The sequence below is a fragment of the Carassius carassius genome, chromosome 39, assembly GCF_963082965.1.
Source record: "Carassius carassius chromosome 39, fCarCar2.1, whole genome shotgun sequence".
Classification (NCBI taxonomy): domain Eukaryota; kingdom Metazoa; phylum Chordata; class Actinopteri; order Cypriniformes; family Cyprinidae; genus Carassius; species Carassius carassius.
The window spans coordinates 5,131,880-5,146,911 of NC_081793.1; the positions used below are offsets into that span (position 1 = coordinate 5,131,880).

A 15,032-nucleotide genomic window follows, 5' to 3' on the forward strand; every position below is an offset into this window, starting at 1 on the left:
AACTCTACTTGTAGAGTTACTTATAAACTCAGTCTACTTCTATTAGTTACTTATAAACTCAGTCAACGTGCTTCCCTTAGTTCCAAAAACAATTATCGAATGAATAGAGCAGCCATCAATATCTCAATTAGCTTTCAGTGTTTCAGTAACATCCCTTATGGAAATAATACACTACCTGTCAAAAGTTTGGAATAATTAAGATTTCTTAATGTTTTTAAAATGAAATCTCTTATCCTCACCAAAGTTGCATTTATTTGATCAAAAACAACAATATTGTGAAATATTATTACAATTTAAAAGAACGGTTTTCTATTTGATTATATTTTAAAATGTATTTTATTCCTGTGAGGCAAAGCTAAATTTTCAGCATCATTACTCCAGTCATCAATGTCACATGATCCTTCAGAAATCATTTTAATATGCTGATTTGCTGCTCAATTATTATCAATAATAACGTCTCAGGTTACGAATGTAACCATGGTTCCCTGAGAGGGAACGAGACACTGCGTCCTCTGAGGGGACACTATGGGGAACACCTCGTCGTGACCCGTGTCTGAAGCATACTTTGAAAAACGCCAACGTGTTGGCCGGCGACAGCCTCTGACGTCACTACCAGCGCGACTATAAATACGCGCCCGTAGGACCCGTCAATATCTTCTTCGTGAAGCTTGCGTCCGAAGCATGGCAGGGAGCTAGAGGACGCAGTGTCTCGTTCCCTCTCAGGGAACCATGGTTACATTCGTAACCTGAGACGTTCCCTTTCAAGGGAACTTCGAACTGCGTCCTCTGAGGGGACACTATGGGGAACAGTATACCCACGCCGCCATGCTGAGGGGAGTGCAGACCAGAATCATGGCAAACACTAAGTACCAACTCTACCGCTTTTCTCTTCACCGGGAGTCGCCCCTGGGACGGTCTGACGGCTGCCTTATGACATTATCCCTTACGGCCAAAGGCCTAAGCTACATACCCAACTTATCCTGTAGGGCCCTGGCCCGGGGTAGAGCTAAAGGCTTGGAATCACAGAGATTCCTTTAAAGGGATACGGCTAAGAGCCTGGCACTTTCCTCTACCAAGTCTTTGCCTGTCACACAGGGGCTACTGCTAGCTTTCGCAAAAACCTGCCGAAAGGGCTGTCCCCACAGCACTCTAGTAGCGGCGCCCTGTTCTAGATAGGTATCCGAGGATACCTAGGTGGAGTGGTGCCCAAGATGAACGGGGCTTAAACCAACTCAAGAAAGGGCACGAAGCAGCAGCGCGAAGCCCTTACCATCTAGGGATTTTAGAAAGAACGCAGAGACTAGCGTGCGAACTTACCACAATGTGGATTTTAGAAAGTGCGCAAAGACTCCCGTGCACACTTACCATAACATGGATTTAAAATACTGTTCTAAGGAGGGGTTCTCGTGGGACTCTGTCAGAGCAGCTCGTAGAAGAATGGCCCGGGAGCAGAGCAATTGGAGGCCTCAGCCCCTGCCTCAGCAGGATGCCTGCTCTCACAGAGCGTCTCAAACAGTATGTGGTACTGGAGCGCTCTGAAGAACCGGGAATCAGTCTCCCAAGAGAGGAAGACTCCGAGCTCCGAGCAGCATGCTCATAGGTGACCCTTTCAGAAAAGGGGAGCGCTGCTGAACTACCCGAGAATTGCCCACACAGCCCCCCCAAGTTGAGGGGGCTTGGGGGTGTACAATAAGTACACACCGGTTGGATGAAGCCCAAGGAAGACCGGGGCGAATCATCCCGAGAAAGGGAACGAAGCGGAGCGCGTAACCCTTACCATACAGGATTTTAGAAAGGGCGCAGAGTCTTGCGTGCACACTTACCACCTTACGTGGATTTCAGAAAGTGCGCAGAGTCTTGCATGCACACTTACCACTTTACGTGGATTTCAGACAGTGCGCAAAGCGTTAACGTGCACACTGACCACCATGTGGATTTGAGAAAGTACACAGGCAAGCGTGTGTACTGAAAGGTTACCTGACAACCACAGTATGTGGGAGCTCACATTCAGAGAGGCCTGTGAAGCCTGCTACCTGATAACCACAATATGTGGGAGTTCACCTACAGAGAGGCCTAGAGAGGCCTACTATCTGTTACCAGATAACCACCTCAGTGGAAACTGAAAGCAATATGGAACTCAACTCCAGGGAGGCCTGGTGAGGCCTACTACCTGACAACCACAAATCGCGGGAGCTCGCTTTTTAGGAAACGCACAGTATGTGGGAGCTAAATCTCCAGGTAGGCCTGGTGAGGCCTACTACCTGGCAACCACAGTATGTGGGAGCTCACCATCAGGGAGGCCTGATGAAGCCTACCACCTGACAGCCACAATATGTGGGAGTCCACCCAGCCCCTCATGTTAAGGGAAGCGATGCTTGAGGTGTATAACAAATACACGCTGGTTGGATGAAGCCCAAGGAACACCGGGGCGAATCATCCCAAGAAAGGGAACGAAGCGGAGCGCGTAACCCTTACCATACAGGATTTGAGAAAGTGCGCAGAGTCTTGCGTGCACACTTACCACTTTACGTGGATTTCAAAAAGTGCGCAGAGTCTTGCGTGCACACTTACCACTTTACGTGGATTTCAGACAGTGCGCAAAGCCTTAACGTGCACACTGACCACCATGTGGATTTGAGAAAGTACACAGGCAAGCGTGTGTACTGAAAGGTTACCTGACAACCACAGTATGTGGGAGCTCACATTCAGAGAGGCCTGTGAAGCCTGCTACCTGATAACCACAATATGTGGGAGTTCACCTACAAAGAGGCCTAGAGAGGCCTACTATCTGTTACCAGATAACCACCTCAGTGGAAACTGAAAGCAATATGGAACTCAACTCCAGGGAGGCCTGGTGAGGCCTACTACCTGACAACCACAAATCGCGGGAGCTCACTTTTTAGGAAACGCACAGTATGTGGGAGCTAAATCTCCAGGGAGGCCTGGTGAGGCCTACTACCTGGCAACCACAGCATGTGGGAGCTCGTATTCAGAGAGACCTGATGAAGCCTACTATCTGAAAACCACAATGTGCTATTTAGTGGAACGCACAATATGTGGGAGCTAAATCTCCAGGGAGGCCTGGTGAGGCCTACTACCTGGCAACCACAGTATGTGGGAGCTCGTCTTCAGAGAGACCTGATGAAGCCTACTATCTGAAAACCACAATGTGCTATTCCGTAGAAACGCATAGTATGTGGGAGCTAAATCTCCAGGGAGGCCTGGTGAGGCCTACTACCTGGCAACCACCGTATGTGGGAGCTCACCATCAGGGAGGCCTGATGAAGCCTACCACCTGATAACCACAGTATGTGGGAGTCCACCCAGCCCCTCATGTTAAGGGAAGCGATGCTTGAGGTGTATAACAAATACACACTGGTTGAATGAAGCCCATGGAACCCAGGGCTAATCATCACAAGAAAGGGAACGAAGCGAAGCGCGTAACCCCTACCGTACAGGATTTTAGAAAGTGCGCAAAGTCATGCGTGCACACTTACCACTTTACGTGGATTTCAGACAGTGCGCAAAGCGTTAACGTGCACACTGACCACTATGTGGTTTTGAGAAAGTACACAGGCAAGCGTGTGTACAGAGAGGTTCCCAAGCATCGCAGAGGCGCTGAATCGTACGGGAGCGGTGAGCTCCAACCCTCTTTTCTAGGCGAGGGGAGCATCACCTGAGGCAGTAAATACAGAGCTTCTTGCCGTAACCACCACCTCCCCGGATGCGCCAAGCGGCCAGGCGGCCCCTCTGGGTGACCTGGCCGGACATCTATGGAATTCCCTGCAGTGCTGTGCCAATTCTTTGGCCACCTAGCTACTGTAAAGGAAACTCACAGAGATTGTTAGTAGACATATAACCACCAGCAACATAAAGTCCATAAACAGGTAGAGCAAGGGTTACGTACTCACCCACCCTCCTGTACTGGAGTCCCGCTGCGGGGCGCCCCCTTCTGGTCCGGACCGTCAGTAAGGCGGTTGCTATGAACATAGAACCAACCAAAACATCATAGGTCCAGAAGGAGACTGTTATGTGAGAGACCGTCCACCTAACCTCGATCAGGTGGAAAGCTGGTGGCTACAGGGGAATTAGGCAGGGGAGGACAAAAAACAGAGGTTAAAAACAGAGGTTAAAAACATCCGGAGCTACTAGGTCATCCTACCGCTCTGACCCGGGCGAGGACGCTGCCTCGTCCGAATCACGTCCCTCAGACCCTGCTTACCGTTCCGTGACCCGCGGTTCCTCTTGCCCCTGCCCTTAGGCGGGGGAGGAGCGCGAGCCGCAACACTAGCCTTCTGCGCCCCTCTACGACCCTCAGATCGAGATGGGCCAGGACCCCTGAGTTGCTCGGGCTCGGACCTGGACCTTCGTGGAATGAAGGATTTAAAGGCCGCTGAGCGCGCCCTTGCCTCCCTGAACTTCCCGACCACCATCTCGACGGAGGTACCAAAAAGCTCAGAAGGCGAGACCGGAGCATCGAGAAGAAACCCCCTTTCTTCCTTCCCGATGTCAGCCAGGTTCACCCACAGATGTCTCTCCGTCACCACCATGGCCGCCATAGACCTGCCCATGGCGGAGGCGGCCTGCTCGGTAGCTCGGAGAGAGAGGTCTGTGGTGCGGCGCAGCTCGGCTACCTGGTCAGGTGAAAGGCCTTCAGGTCCTTCAGCAGGTCAGCCTGGTAGGCCTGGAGCACCGCCATCGTGTGCAGTGAAGCCACAGCCTGACCAGCTGCCGCGTATGACCTGCCATTTAAGCGGGATGTATCTTGGAGGGGCTTAGATGGCAAAGCGGGAGATTTAAGAGAGGACGTTTGCCCCACAGAGAGATAGCAAGCCAGCGTCTCTTCTACAGGGGGCATCCTCTCATAGCCGTTCTCATGCAAGCCCTCGATATTAGCATAGCTCGTATGCTGAAACCGGTGGATGCGAGAGGAAAACGGCCTCTTCCATTCCTTTTCGACTTCTGCATGTAAGTCAGGCAAGAATGGAAGGCTCACCTGGGCTGGAGGGCTATGGTCAGACAAGTACCGCTCAGCGAGGCGACCTCGTGGCGCCATCTTGCTGGCACGCTTCCATGGCAAATCTAATTTTGCCGTGGCGCGATCCATAACCTCTAACAGCTCCTCATACGCGGGACAGGAGGATCGAGAAGGCTCTGCCTCAGCTTCTTCACCACTCTCAGACATCTCCTGCTCTTCCTGGGTAGAACCCAGCAGAGCACTAACTTCAGTGTCAGAATGGGTTAATGATACCACATCTGCCTCCCGAAGTTCGCTCTCGTTCGCCGCCGGAGAGTGTGAAAAGGAAGGTCCCTCTCTACACTCCTCAGCGAGATCCATTTGTGATCCCCACAAGCTCATTCTCCTCCGTGCCTCCAACGGCGGGACCTGAGCCGCGGGATCCAGATGGCTGTCCCTCTTTCCTCGAAAAGAGAGACAAACGAGAGTGGAGCTTTCTCAGAGAGAAACGCTCGCAGTGCACGCAGACCGCCCCCTCAAGGACATCGCGCGCGTGCTCTTCGCCCAAACAAGAGACGCAAAGAGTGTGTGTGTCATCGGGTGTCAGATAACGCTGACACGGATGCACACACTGTCTAAACGCCTTGCTAGTGGAAGCCATGATGAAAACAGTAATAGATCGCTCTTACCGTCTTGGTCGTTTCTCAGATGCACGCTTCAAACAAAACAGCCAACTGAAGACGAAAAAGATATTGACGGGTCCTACGGGCGCGTATTTATAGTCGCGCTGGTAGTGACGTCAGAGGCTGTCGCCGGCCAACACGTTGGCGTTTTTCAAAGTATGCTTCAGACACGGGTCACGACGAGGTGTTCCCCATAGTGTCCCCTCAGAGGACGCAGTTCGAAGTTCCCTTGAAAGGGAACTCATGATAAATCATTTATAATGGTTCTTATTGTTATCAATGCTAAAAACTGTTCTTGCTGCTTAAAATTTTTGTGGGAAACCATGACACTTTTTTTCAAATTTCGTTGATGAGTTTTATTCATAAAATCATAAATTCATTTATTTAATGCGTCCTTGTGAATGGAGATTTTTTTTTTCTTACTTATCCCAAACTTTTGAATGGTAGTGTTTCATTGTTTCCACAAAAATATAATGAAGCAAAAACTCTTTTCAACATTTGATAAAAATAAATGTTTCTTAAGCAGCAGATTATCATTTGAGAATGATTTCTGAAGGATCATGTGACTCTGAAGACTGGAATAATGATGCTGAAAATTCAGCTTTGCATCACAGGAATGAATTATAGTTTAAAATATATTACAATAGCTAACATAAAAAAAGGAATAATATTTAAAAATATTATAGTTTTTACTGTTTTTGATCAAAAATATGCAGCCTTGGTAAGGATTAGAGACTTCTTTCAAAATTATTTATCTATCAAGACAATGCCATGTTTCTGAAACAACAGACTTTTCTGCTCGCCACAATCTAGTAAATGTTTTTGACAAAATGAGGCAATGTTTCCCATTTGCCTTTCTCATTCTATAAACCAAGCTGACAGGAGAAATGAGGGACTTAATTCTTAAATCCTTCCTAACAGTCTAAACATTCTTTGCTTTCTCTCTGTTCACCTCTACAGGCGTTCGACTACGAGCAAAAGAAGTTATTGGCAACCAAAGGTATGTGCTTGACAAATCAAATCACAGTTAAAGCTATATACAGAGCCTTAAAGAGTGTCTCCCACCCATCTTTATTGTTAAAGACAATTCTGCTGGTAGGCTGTTGGGGAATTGGAGACCGGTTGTGTTTAGACCAGTGTGCCAGCAATAAACGAAGCAGGATTACAGTGTCTTCATAGGCTGAATGTCTGGCAGTGAGTAGGGTGTCATTAAAGTCCTGTTTCACATTTACGGTAAATAAACTCTGCCTCATAAAGCTTCTCCACACCTCACGTCCTGTGTCCAGCATTCATAATGTAAACTAAGGACCTGAGAATGAGGAATGTTCCCAGTGTAAACGCTCTTCTTGCCTGCATACTGTAAATAGTTCTTTGTTAATGATTTATTTTGGAACTGAATGGAAATGTGGCACACTGTTTTATTGTAAAACCTCTGGGTTTTGACCGATTTAACACAGTGCAGGGGAATTTGGCATCAAATTCTTGATGAACTAATTATAATTCCTGATTCCTACACCTCACAAAAACCACCAATAACATTCATGTTTCAGTCATACGTTTATTTTGTGGGTATATTAATTATATTAAGCTTTAAGTTGAAGTTTTAGGACTATTTACATATTTTGCACTGTGATATTATTTTCATGACAATTACTTCATAAATCCTCCTCCAACAAAAAATAAATAAATAAATAAAATCATGCTCATTACTGTAATGTGAAAAAAGAATGATATTATTCAAATTATAAATTAAATAACAGATAAATATATATATAATAAAAAAAATTTAATAAATATTTATTCAAATTTTTTGTAGAGTACTTAATTGTATACCATGAAAATATTTTTTATTAAAAATATATATATAAAAATGTAAATTATAATGCATTATGTAATAATATACATATTCCATATATTATTATTATTATTATTATTATTATTATTATTTCTAATATTATTTATATATTATTATTATATTATTTTTAATATATAAATATATAATAAATATAATATAATAAAAAATATGGAATAAAATTTCATTTTTAATTTTTGTAATGTCATTTTATTTAGGGGTGACATTTATTTATTGTGTGTTTCTCTGTTCAGCCATGTTAAAGAAGCCAGTGGTGACGGAGGTCCGTACCCCTACTAACACGTGGAGCGGTCTGGGCTTCTCAAAGTCTATGCCTGCAGAAACTATTAAGGAGTTGCGCAGGGCAAACCACGTATCTTATAAACCCACCATGTCAACTACATATGAGGTAAACTCAAGCGCTCCAGCAGATGGGTTAAGCACATATCTCCTATGTCTTCATCAGATAAAATACTTGTTGTGTTCAGTTTTATTATGTGTGTCTTTTGCTCTGCTTGTAAAGCACTTTGGTCATTCTACATAAATAAACCTTGACCTTGTCCTATGAATTGCTGTATGCTGATTATAGTTCATTCAGTGCATTCAGTGTGTACAAGTGTGTGCAGTGTTCTCACTGGAGATGATTAGCTCTGGCAATGCCTATATGCTTGTTATTATTATTTTGTATTGATGCATCACTGATTTTAGAGGAATAAGCTTAATATGATATGTGTTTTGATATGTGATAAGGGGTCGCCTCTAGCCCTGTCCCGCTCCAACAGTAGAGAGGGGGTGGCGAGTGGCAGTGACTCGGATAACTGGAGGGAAAGGAATGGGAGCGGGCTCCCAGCACACAGCGACTTTCCCTCTCCCATCAGCCCCAAAAGAAAGCAGAACAAAACAGGTGTGCTCTTCAGTCAGCAAGACTGAGCTGTGATATATATATATATATATAATTAATATAAATATGAGTACTGGCAAATCTACTAATAAGCATTTACTATATGGTAGACTACAATTTTATGTAATTTCTATTGAATATTGCATATTATTTGTAATGATGAAGTTGCAATTTAGTACATTTAAAATATATTTACTTTAAATGTAATATTAAACATCACTACATTTAAGATACATTTAAAATGCAATTATTTTACGTCATATACACATCAAAGTGAGTGTTCTGTAAAGTACCACAAAAATACGCAAACAATTATTTAAAATGTACTTAAAAAGTAAAACTTTTATAAAAAAGTGCACTTTTTAAATGTTTAAGTGTGCTCTACTCTAGTACTTAAGTGGCCTTTTATTTCATTAGTATTATAATATCTGCAAGTGTAGTTTTTAAAAATATTAAGTTAACTTCTTTTTCACATAGTTACGAATGCAGTTTGGCCACTCCAGGGTATCTGCGAAGCCTTAAAAATGCTGTTTAGGAAGGCAGCTCACTGGTTTAAGTGTAAAGTTTGGTAACCTGGTAAACACTGTAACCATGTTTTTTTTTTTTTGTAATAGAGCACTACCTAAGCAGCAGCAATTACATGGACTGCATCTCGTCTGTGACGGGAACTAACGGCTGTAATCTCAACACATCCTTCAAAGGATCAGATCTGCCTGAGCTCTTCAGTAAACTTGGCCTCGGGAAATATACAGACGTCTTCCAACAGCAGGAGGTACAGACGGAGCTGCCGATATCTTCTCTATTAGCGTTGCTTTTTGAAATGAGGACACGTATATGACTTTTAGATGATTTCTGTCACTGGGAGGTTGTTTTTATGTCTTATGTCTTTCAGCGCTTGACCTATTTTGGCTGCACATATTTTCGTGCGCAGAACACGTGTTGAAAATGTACTTTAAATCTGTTAAACAACACAGTCTTTGGCAAAATAGGCTTTTATGAAGCAACATGAAATACTGGAGTGAACAGCTAACTCATTTTTTGAATTTCTCAGATTGACCTTCAGACGTTCCTCACACTGACTGATCAGGACCTGAAAGAGCTCGGCATTACTACATTCGGAGCCCGCAGGAAAATGCTGCTGGCCATCTCAGGTCCGTTCCCTTCCAAACTACTAGGGTTAACACAATAGCGTTATATAGGTGCCTCAATCAATCAAATTGATGTATTAATGACATTTTTCTGTAGTAAATGATGATTAATTACACCTAACATTACAATTTATTTATAATCATAATTATAGTTTGCCACTAAATCGCCAAATGTATGTTGAAAAAATATAAAGACTGTATATTTTAAATATTTTCCTAGTTTGAAATATGAATAGAGTCAAGTATCACCGATACCAAAACTCATACTGATGCATCCACATAGATTTTAATCAATTTCTATGAAAAAAAGAGTAAATATAGCCATAAAACATTACAGTAAAATTTGTGAAATCATTTAAAAAAAAAAAAAAATTATAATGTTTAATTTACATGAACTTAAAGGGATACTCCACCCCAAAATGAAAATGTTTTCATTAATCACTTACCCCCATGTTCTTTTAAACCCATAAAAGCTTCGTCTTCGGAAAACAATTTAAGATATTTTGGATGAAAACCGGGAGGCTTGTGACTGTCCCATAGACTGCCAAGTAAATTACACTGTCGAGGTCCAGAAAAGTATGAAAGACATCTTCAAAATAGTCCATCGGCCATCAGTGGTTCAACCGTAACATAATGAAGTGACGAGAATACTTTTTGTACACGAAGAAACAAAAATAACAACTTTATTCAACAATTCTTCTCCTCTGTCTCTACCTACATCACCATAGCACCATTCTGGAGAAACTGAGCAATACGCAGGTGGCGTATGCTATACTGTGTCAGCCACGCCACAAGGATACATTTTACTACGTATATTTACACTTTGTTTTGAAAGAAAGAGTGTAAGTCGCCTGCGTATGCCACCTGCGTGCTGCTCAGATTCTCCAAAATGGCGATGTCTGATGATGTCTTTCATACTTTTCTGAATCTTGACAGTGTGTTTTACTTGGCAGTATATAGGACAGTCACAAGCCTTCCGGTTTTCATACAAAATATTTTAAATTGTGTTCCGAAGACGAACAAAGCTTTTATGGGTTTGGAACGACATGGGGTAAGTGATTAATGACAAAATTTTCATTTTGGGGTGAAGTATCCCTTTAAAACAATCTTTACATATACCCATTATAATAAATGTCCCATTTAGCTGTGCCATTAATAGAGTGTGTTTTATATATTAAAATAGTTATGTTTCTGTCTTGAAATCACGTCTTTCTCCCAATTTTTCCCCACCAAGTTTATTTTGTGCCTTCATTTTCTTAATAAGAATTTTAATAGCTAAAACTATTTGTTGAAATATGTTATGCGAGCAAGTATTTACACTTATTTCTGCAATTACTCCAGTGTGTCTTAATCACTGAGACAAGCATCTTGCTGACAGGATCAAAAAAAGGCAGCCAGATTTATTATTATTATTATTTACTTAAGTTAACAAAGGACATTAAATCTGGCATGTCATTTTCAATTTTTTCTTCATTATTTTTCTATATTTTCCAAGTTCCTTTTTTTATTTTATTTACTTGGCAATTATATACCAAGAAGTTAATTGAACTGTTCGTGTGCACAACTGCATTACCTTAAGCACCTTCCACAGAAATGGGATTATCGGAAAACGTCTCGGGTTACTTGACTGAAACCCTGTTCCCTGAAAAAGCGGGAACGAGATGCTGCGCTGAGAACATTCTTTGTTCGACCGGTTGTGAAGCATGTGTGTCAAACACGCCAAGAATTGGCTTAAATAACCTCGGCAGGGGACGTCACTGATAACGTGCACCTACAGGTTATAAATAGACGTGAAACGGAAACATCCTCAGGTTACCCCTTTGTCGGAAGAGACGTCCGGACACGTCGACAGTGCGGCATTGAGGCGCAGCATCTCGTTCCCGCTTTTTCAGTGAACAGGGTTACAGGCAAGTAACCCGAGACGTTCCCTATCAAAAGCTACTCTCGATGCTGCGCTCCAAGGTTGTGTAGTGAGTGCGAACAAACATCGAAGAGGTCTCAGACATGACTCTGGGATGTGGACTCAAGGGCATGCGAGCCCGGAGTAGCATCGACATCCAAACTATAGAATCTGACAAATGTGTGCGGAAAGGACCTACCTGCCGCATCACACACTTGCTGCAAGGGCGCACCTCTTGCTCAAGCCATTGAAGATGCAACCCAACTGGTTGAATTGGCACTAACTCCTAGAGGCGAAGTTTGACCACGCGCCTCGTAGGCTAGGGCAATAGCAACCCTCACCCAAAACTGTGAAACTGTTTGCCTGGTGGCAGCCGCACCCCTGACTGCGGCCCCCATGGCATATGAAAAGCTGCTTTGACTTACGCCACTGGCTAGTGCGGTGGAAGTAAATCTAAAGAGCACATACTGGACACAGTAAGTGAAGTCTTTTCTGCTCCAGTGTTGTAAATGGCGGAGGACAGAAGTCTTTGGAAATGAGTTGGACGGACATCCAAACTATAGAACCTGACAAATGTGTGCGGAGAGGACCAACCTGCCGCATCACACACTTGAGCAGGAGCATCCCTCACCCAATGTGAAACTGTTTGCCTGGAGGCAGCCCCCCCCGGTTGCGGCACCCATGGCATATGAAAAGCTGCTCTGACTTACGCCACTGGCTAGTGCGGTGGACGTAAGTCTGAAGAGCACGTACTGGATACAGTAAGGAACATTCAGAAGACAATTAGGGTGAGGATGCAAAATAGCTTTGACTTGCCAGGGGAAAAATCGGAACAGGGTGGCTGGACTGACATAGCCTGTAAATCCCCAGTTCTCCTTAGAGAGGTAATGGCCATAAGAAAAACCATCTTTAAAGTCAGAAGCCTGGCAGGCGCTGATTCTAATGGTTCGAAAGGAGTTCCTGCCAGCCCTTCGAGCACTACGGCTAAATCTCCTGAAGGGGCCATAGCTCTAGTGGGTGCCTCAACCTATGAGCCCCATGAATGAAGCGGGCGACTAGAGGGTGCTTCCCCACAGAAACCCAGTCAATCAAAACATGGCAAGCCAAACTAGGGGCCATGTAAGTTTTGAGAGTACTAGGGCATGTGCCTGAGGACAATTTCTCTTGCAGGAACTCCAGTACTGAAACAATTTGGCAGTGAGCTGGGTCTGCATGGTGTGTCATGCACCAGCCCTCAAAAACACTCCATATGAGGGCATAAGTTCTTCTAGTGGAGGGAGTCCTAGCACTTGGAATAATCTCTATTACTGTGGCTGGAAGGCCAGCATCTTTAGTTGGTCCCCCTCAGGGGCCAGACGTGAAGGTTCCAGAGGTCAGGCCGGGGATGAAGTACTGTCCCTAGTGCCTGAGAGAAGATCTCTCCTGACTGGAATCGCCCATGGCGAGCCATCGAGGAGGGATATTAGATCTGAGAACCAAACTCCGGTTGGCCAAAGGGGCGCTATCAGTAAGAGGCGAGACCCCTATCGACGGACCTTGGCCAGGACTCCCGGGAGCAGAGCAATCTGAGGAAAGGTCCAGACCCAGGGGAGCTGGATGAGTCAGAGAGATGTAGAGGGGACATTGTGCCATCTCCTGTGAAGCACAGAGGTCCACTTCTGCTACTTGAAATCTTTCCCAGATTTGACTGACTACTTAGGGGTGGAGTTTCCATTTCCCTTGTTTCACAGCTTGTCTGGACAGCAAGTCTGCTCTCACATTCATATGCCCAGGAATGTAAATCGCCCTGAGGGACAGGTACTTGTCCTGTGCCCAGAGCAGAACCTGGTGCGCTAACTCGTTCGAGCGGCGCGACTGCAGTCCGCCCTGGCGATTTATGTAAGAGACTACAGATGTGTTGTCCACCCGCATTAGGACATGGTAGCCTCTCAACTGCTGGAGGAAGTATTTCAGGGCCAATAATACAGTTCGAGGCAATTCATGTGCCAATTCGAGAAGATGACCTCTCCAGATCTCTTGGGCTGGACAGCCAACTAAGGCCGCTCCCCAGCCCATGAGGGAAGCGTCTGTCATTAACATCTTGCGATGACAACAAGGACCTAGAGTGGGACCCAAAGTCAAAAACCGGGGGCTGAACCACATAGATAGGGTACGAAGCCCCTGGCGCATAACCCTTATTTGCCACTGGGGATTGGCCCTTGGATGAAATGATGTGATGTGCGGGAGGCCCAAAGGTATCACCGTGGATGCAGCTGCCATGAGACCTAAAACCTTCTGAAAGTGATGAACAGTGACTTTCTGGCCTAGCTTGATGTTCTTTAGGGTGTTTAGAATGGATTCGACGCATGCAAGAGACAGCTGTGCCTGCATTGTGATCGAATCCCATACCACACCCAAATACGTTGTCCTCTGAGCCGGAGAGAGAACGCTTTTCTTGCCGTTGAGTCTCAACCCCAGAGATTCGAGATGAGCTAGGACGACATGCTGATGTCGAAGCACAAGCTCTTGAAACTGGGTCAGATTCAGCCAGTCGTTTATATACATTTTAAATGAGGATGCCCTGGAGTCGTAGAGGAGCCAGAGCTGCATCCATGAATTTCATGTAAGTGCGGGATAATAAAGCTAGGCCGAATGGAAGAACCTGATACTGGTAAGCTTCGCCCCCGAAAGCAAACCTCAGGAACCTCCTGAGTTGTGGCAATATTTCAAAATGAAAATACACGTCCATTAGATCTATGATTGGACGCAGCCCCCCGTCTTTCTTGGGAATCAAGAAATACCGACTGTAAAAGCCTGACTCTCTGTCTGGCAGGGGAACACATCCGGCACGTGCCGGTTTCACAGAGGTGGAGACCACACTGTTGAACGCAGAAGACGATGTGCAAACTGAATCCTGTAGTCCTTCACTACAGTTCTTTCAACTCATGGGGAGATATTTGGCAGTACCTTCCACGCTGCCAGCTTCTCCAAAAGGGGCACTAATTGTGACACTTTGTTTGTTGTGGGGGGGGGGGGTGGTAAGATGTCTGGTGTCCTGAAACGTGGCAGGAAGCAACAGAGCATGTATCATTTCACTGGAGGCCACTGCCCCCCGAAACACCGGTGGTGGCAGAGGTTGTTCAGTGATCCCCTAAGGGTGCCAGGGAGGAGCCTTACACTTCTGATGGAATTTTCCAGGGCCCTCCCTGAGGAGACACACCCTTTGTCCTGGGCACAGCTTGAGGCCCTTGCTTTGATCGTGATGACCGTACTTTAGTCTAGCTCCATCTGCGGCTGCCAAGTGTTACAAGCTGCTCCCCAGTCTTATGAGGGGGCGCACAACTACTTTGAACCACACTCTCTCTTTGAACCTCCTACCCCAGAGGAGCTGGATTGGGTCGGGACTGTTTATTTATTTATTTTTTGACAGCCCCGACACTTGAGCACAGTGAGTGAGAAAATATTAAAAGTCTCCTCCTGGCACTCAGATTTATTTATTTTTTTATTTTTTAGATCAGCCAGATACGCCTGCAGAACCTATGGTGTGCAGGGCAGCACTAGTCTGACCCACAGCATGAAATGCGTTCCATCCAAGTGTAGATGCTGCTACAG

The 15,032-nt window shown here is 45.0% G+C and overlaps 1 protein-coding gene across 1 annotated transcript in view; it reads left to right on the plus strand.

Moving 5' to 3' along the window:
• LOC132121263 (protein bicaudal C homolog 1-like) overlaps positions 1-15,032 on the plus strand; it is a 97,717-nt gene that overhangs the window by 77,062 nt on the left and 5,623 nt on the right. Inside the window, exons 16-20 of the mRNA XM_059530489.1 lie at positions 6,601-6,640; positions 7,747-7,901; positions 8,243-8,396; positions 9,008-9,165; positions 9,445-9,544. Coding sequence (XP_059386472.1) covers positions 6,601-6,640; positions 7,747-7,901; positions 8,243-8,396; positions 9,008-9,165; positions 9,445-9,544 — 607 coding nt within the window. The remainder of the gene's footprint in view (positions 1-6,600; positions 6,641-7,746; positions 7,902-8,242; positions 8,397-9,007; positions 9,166-9,444; positions 9,545-15,032) is intronic.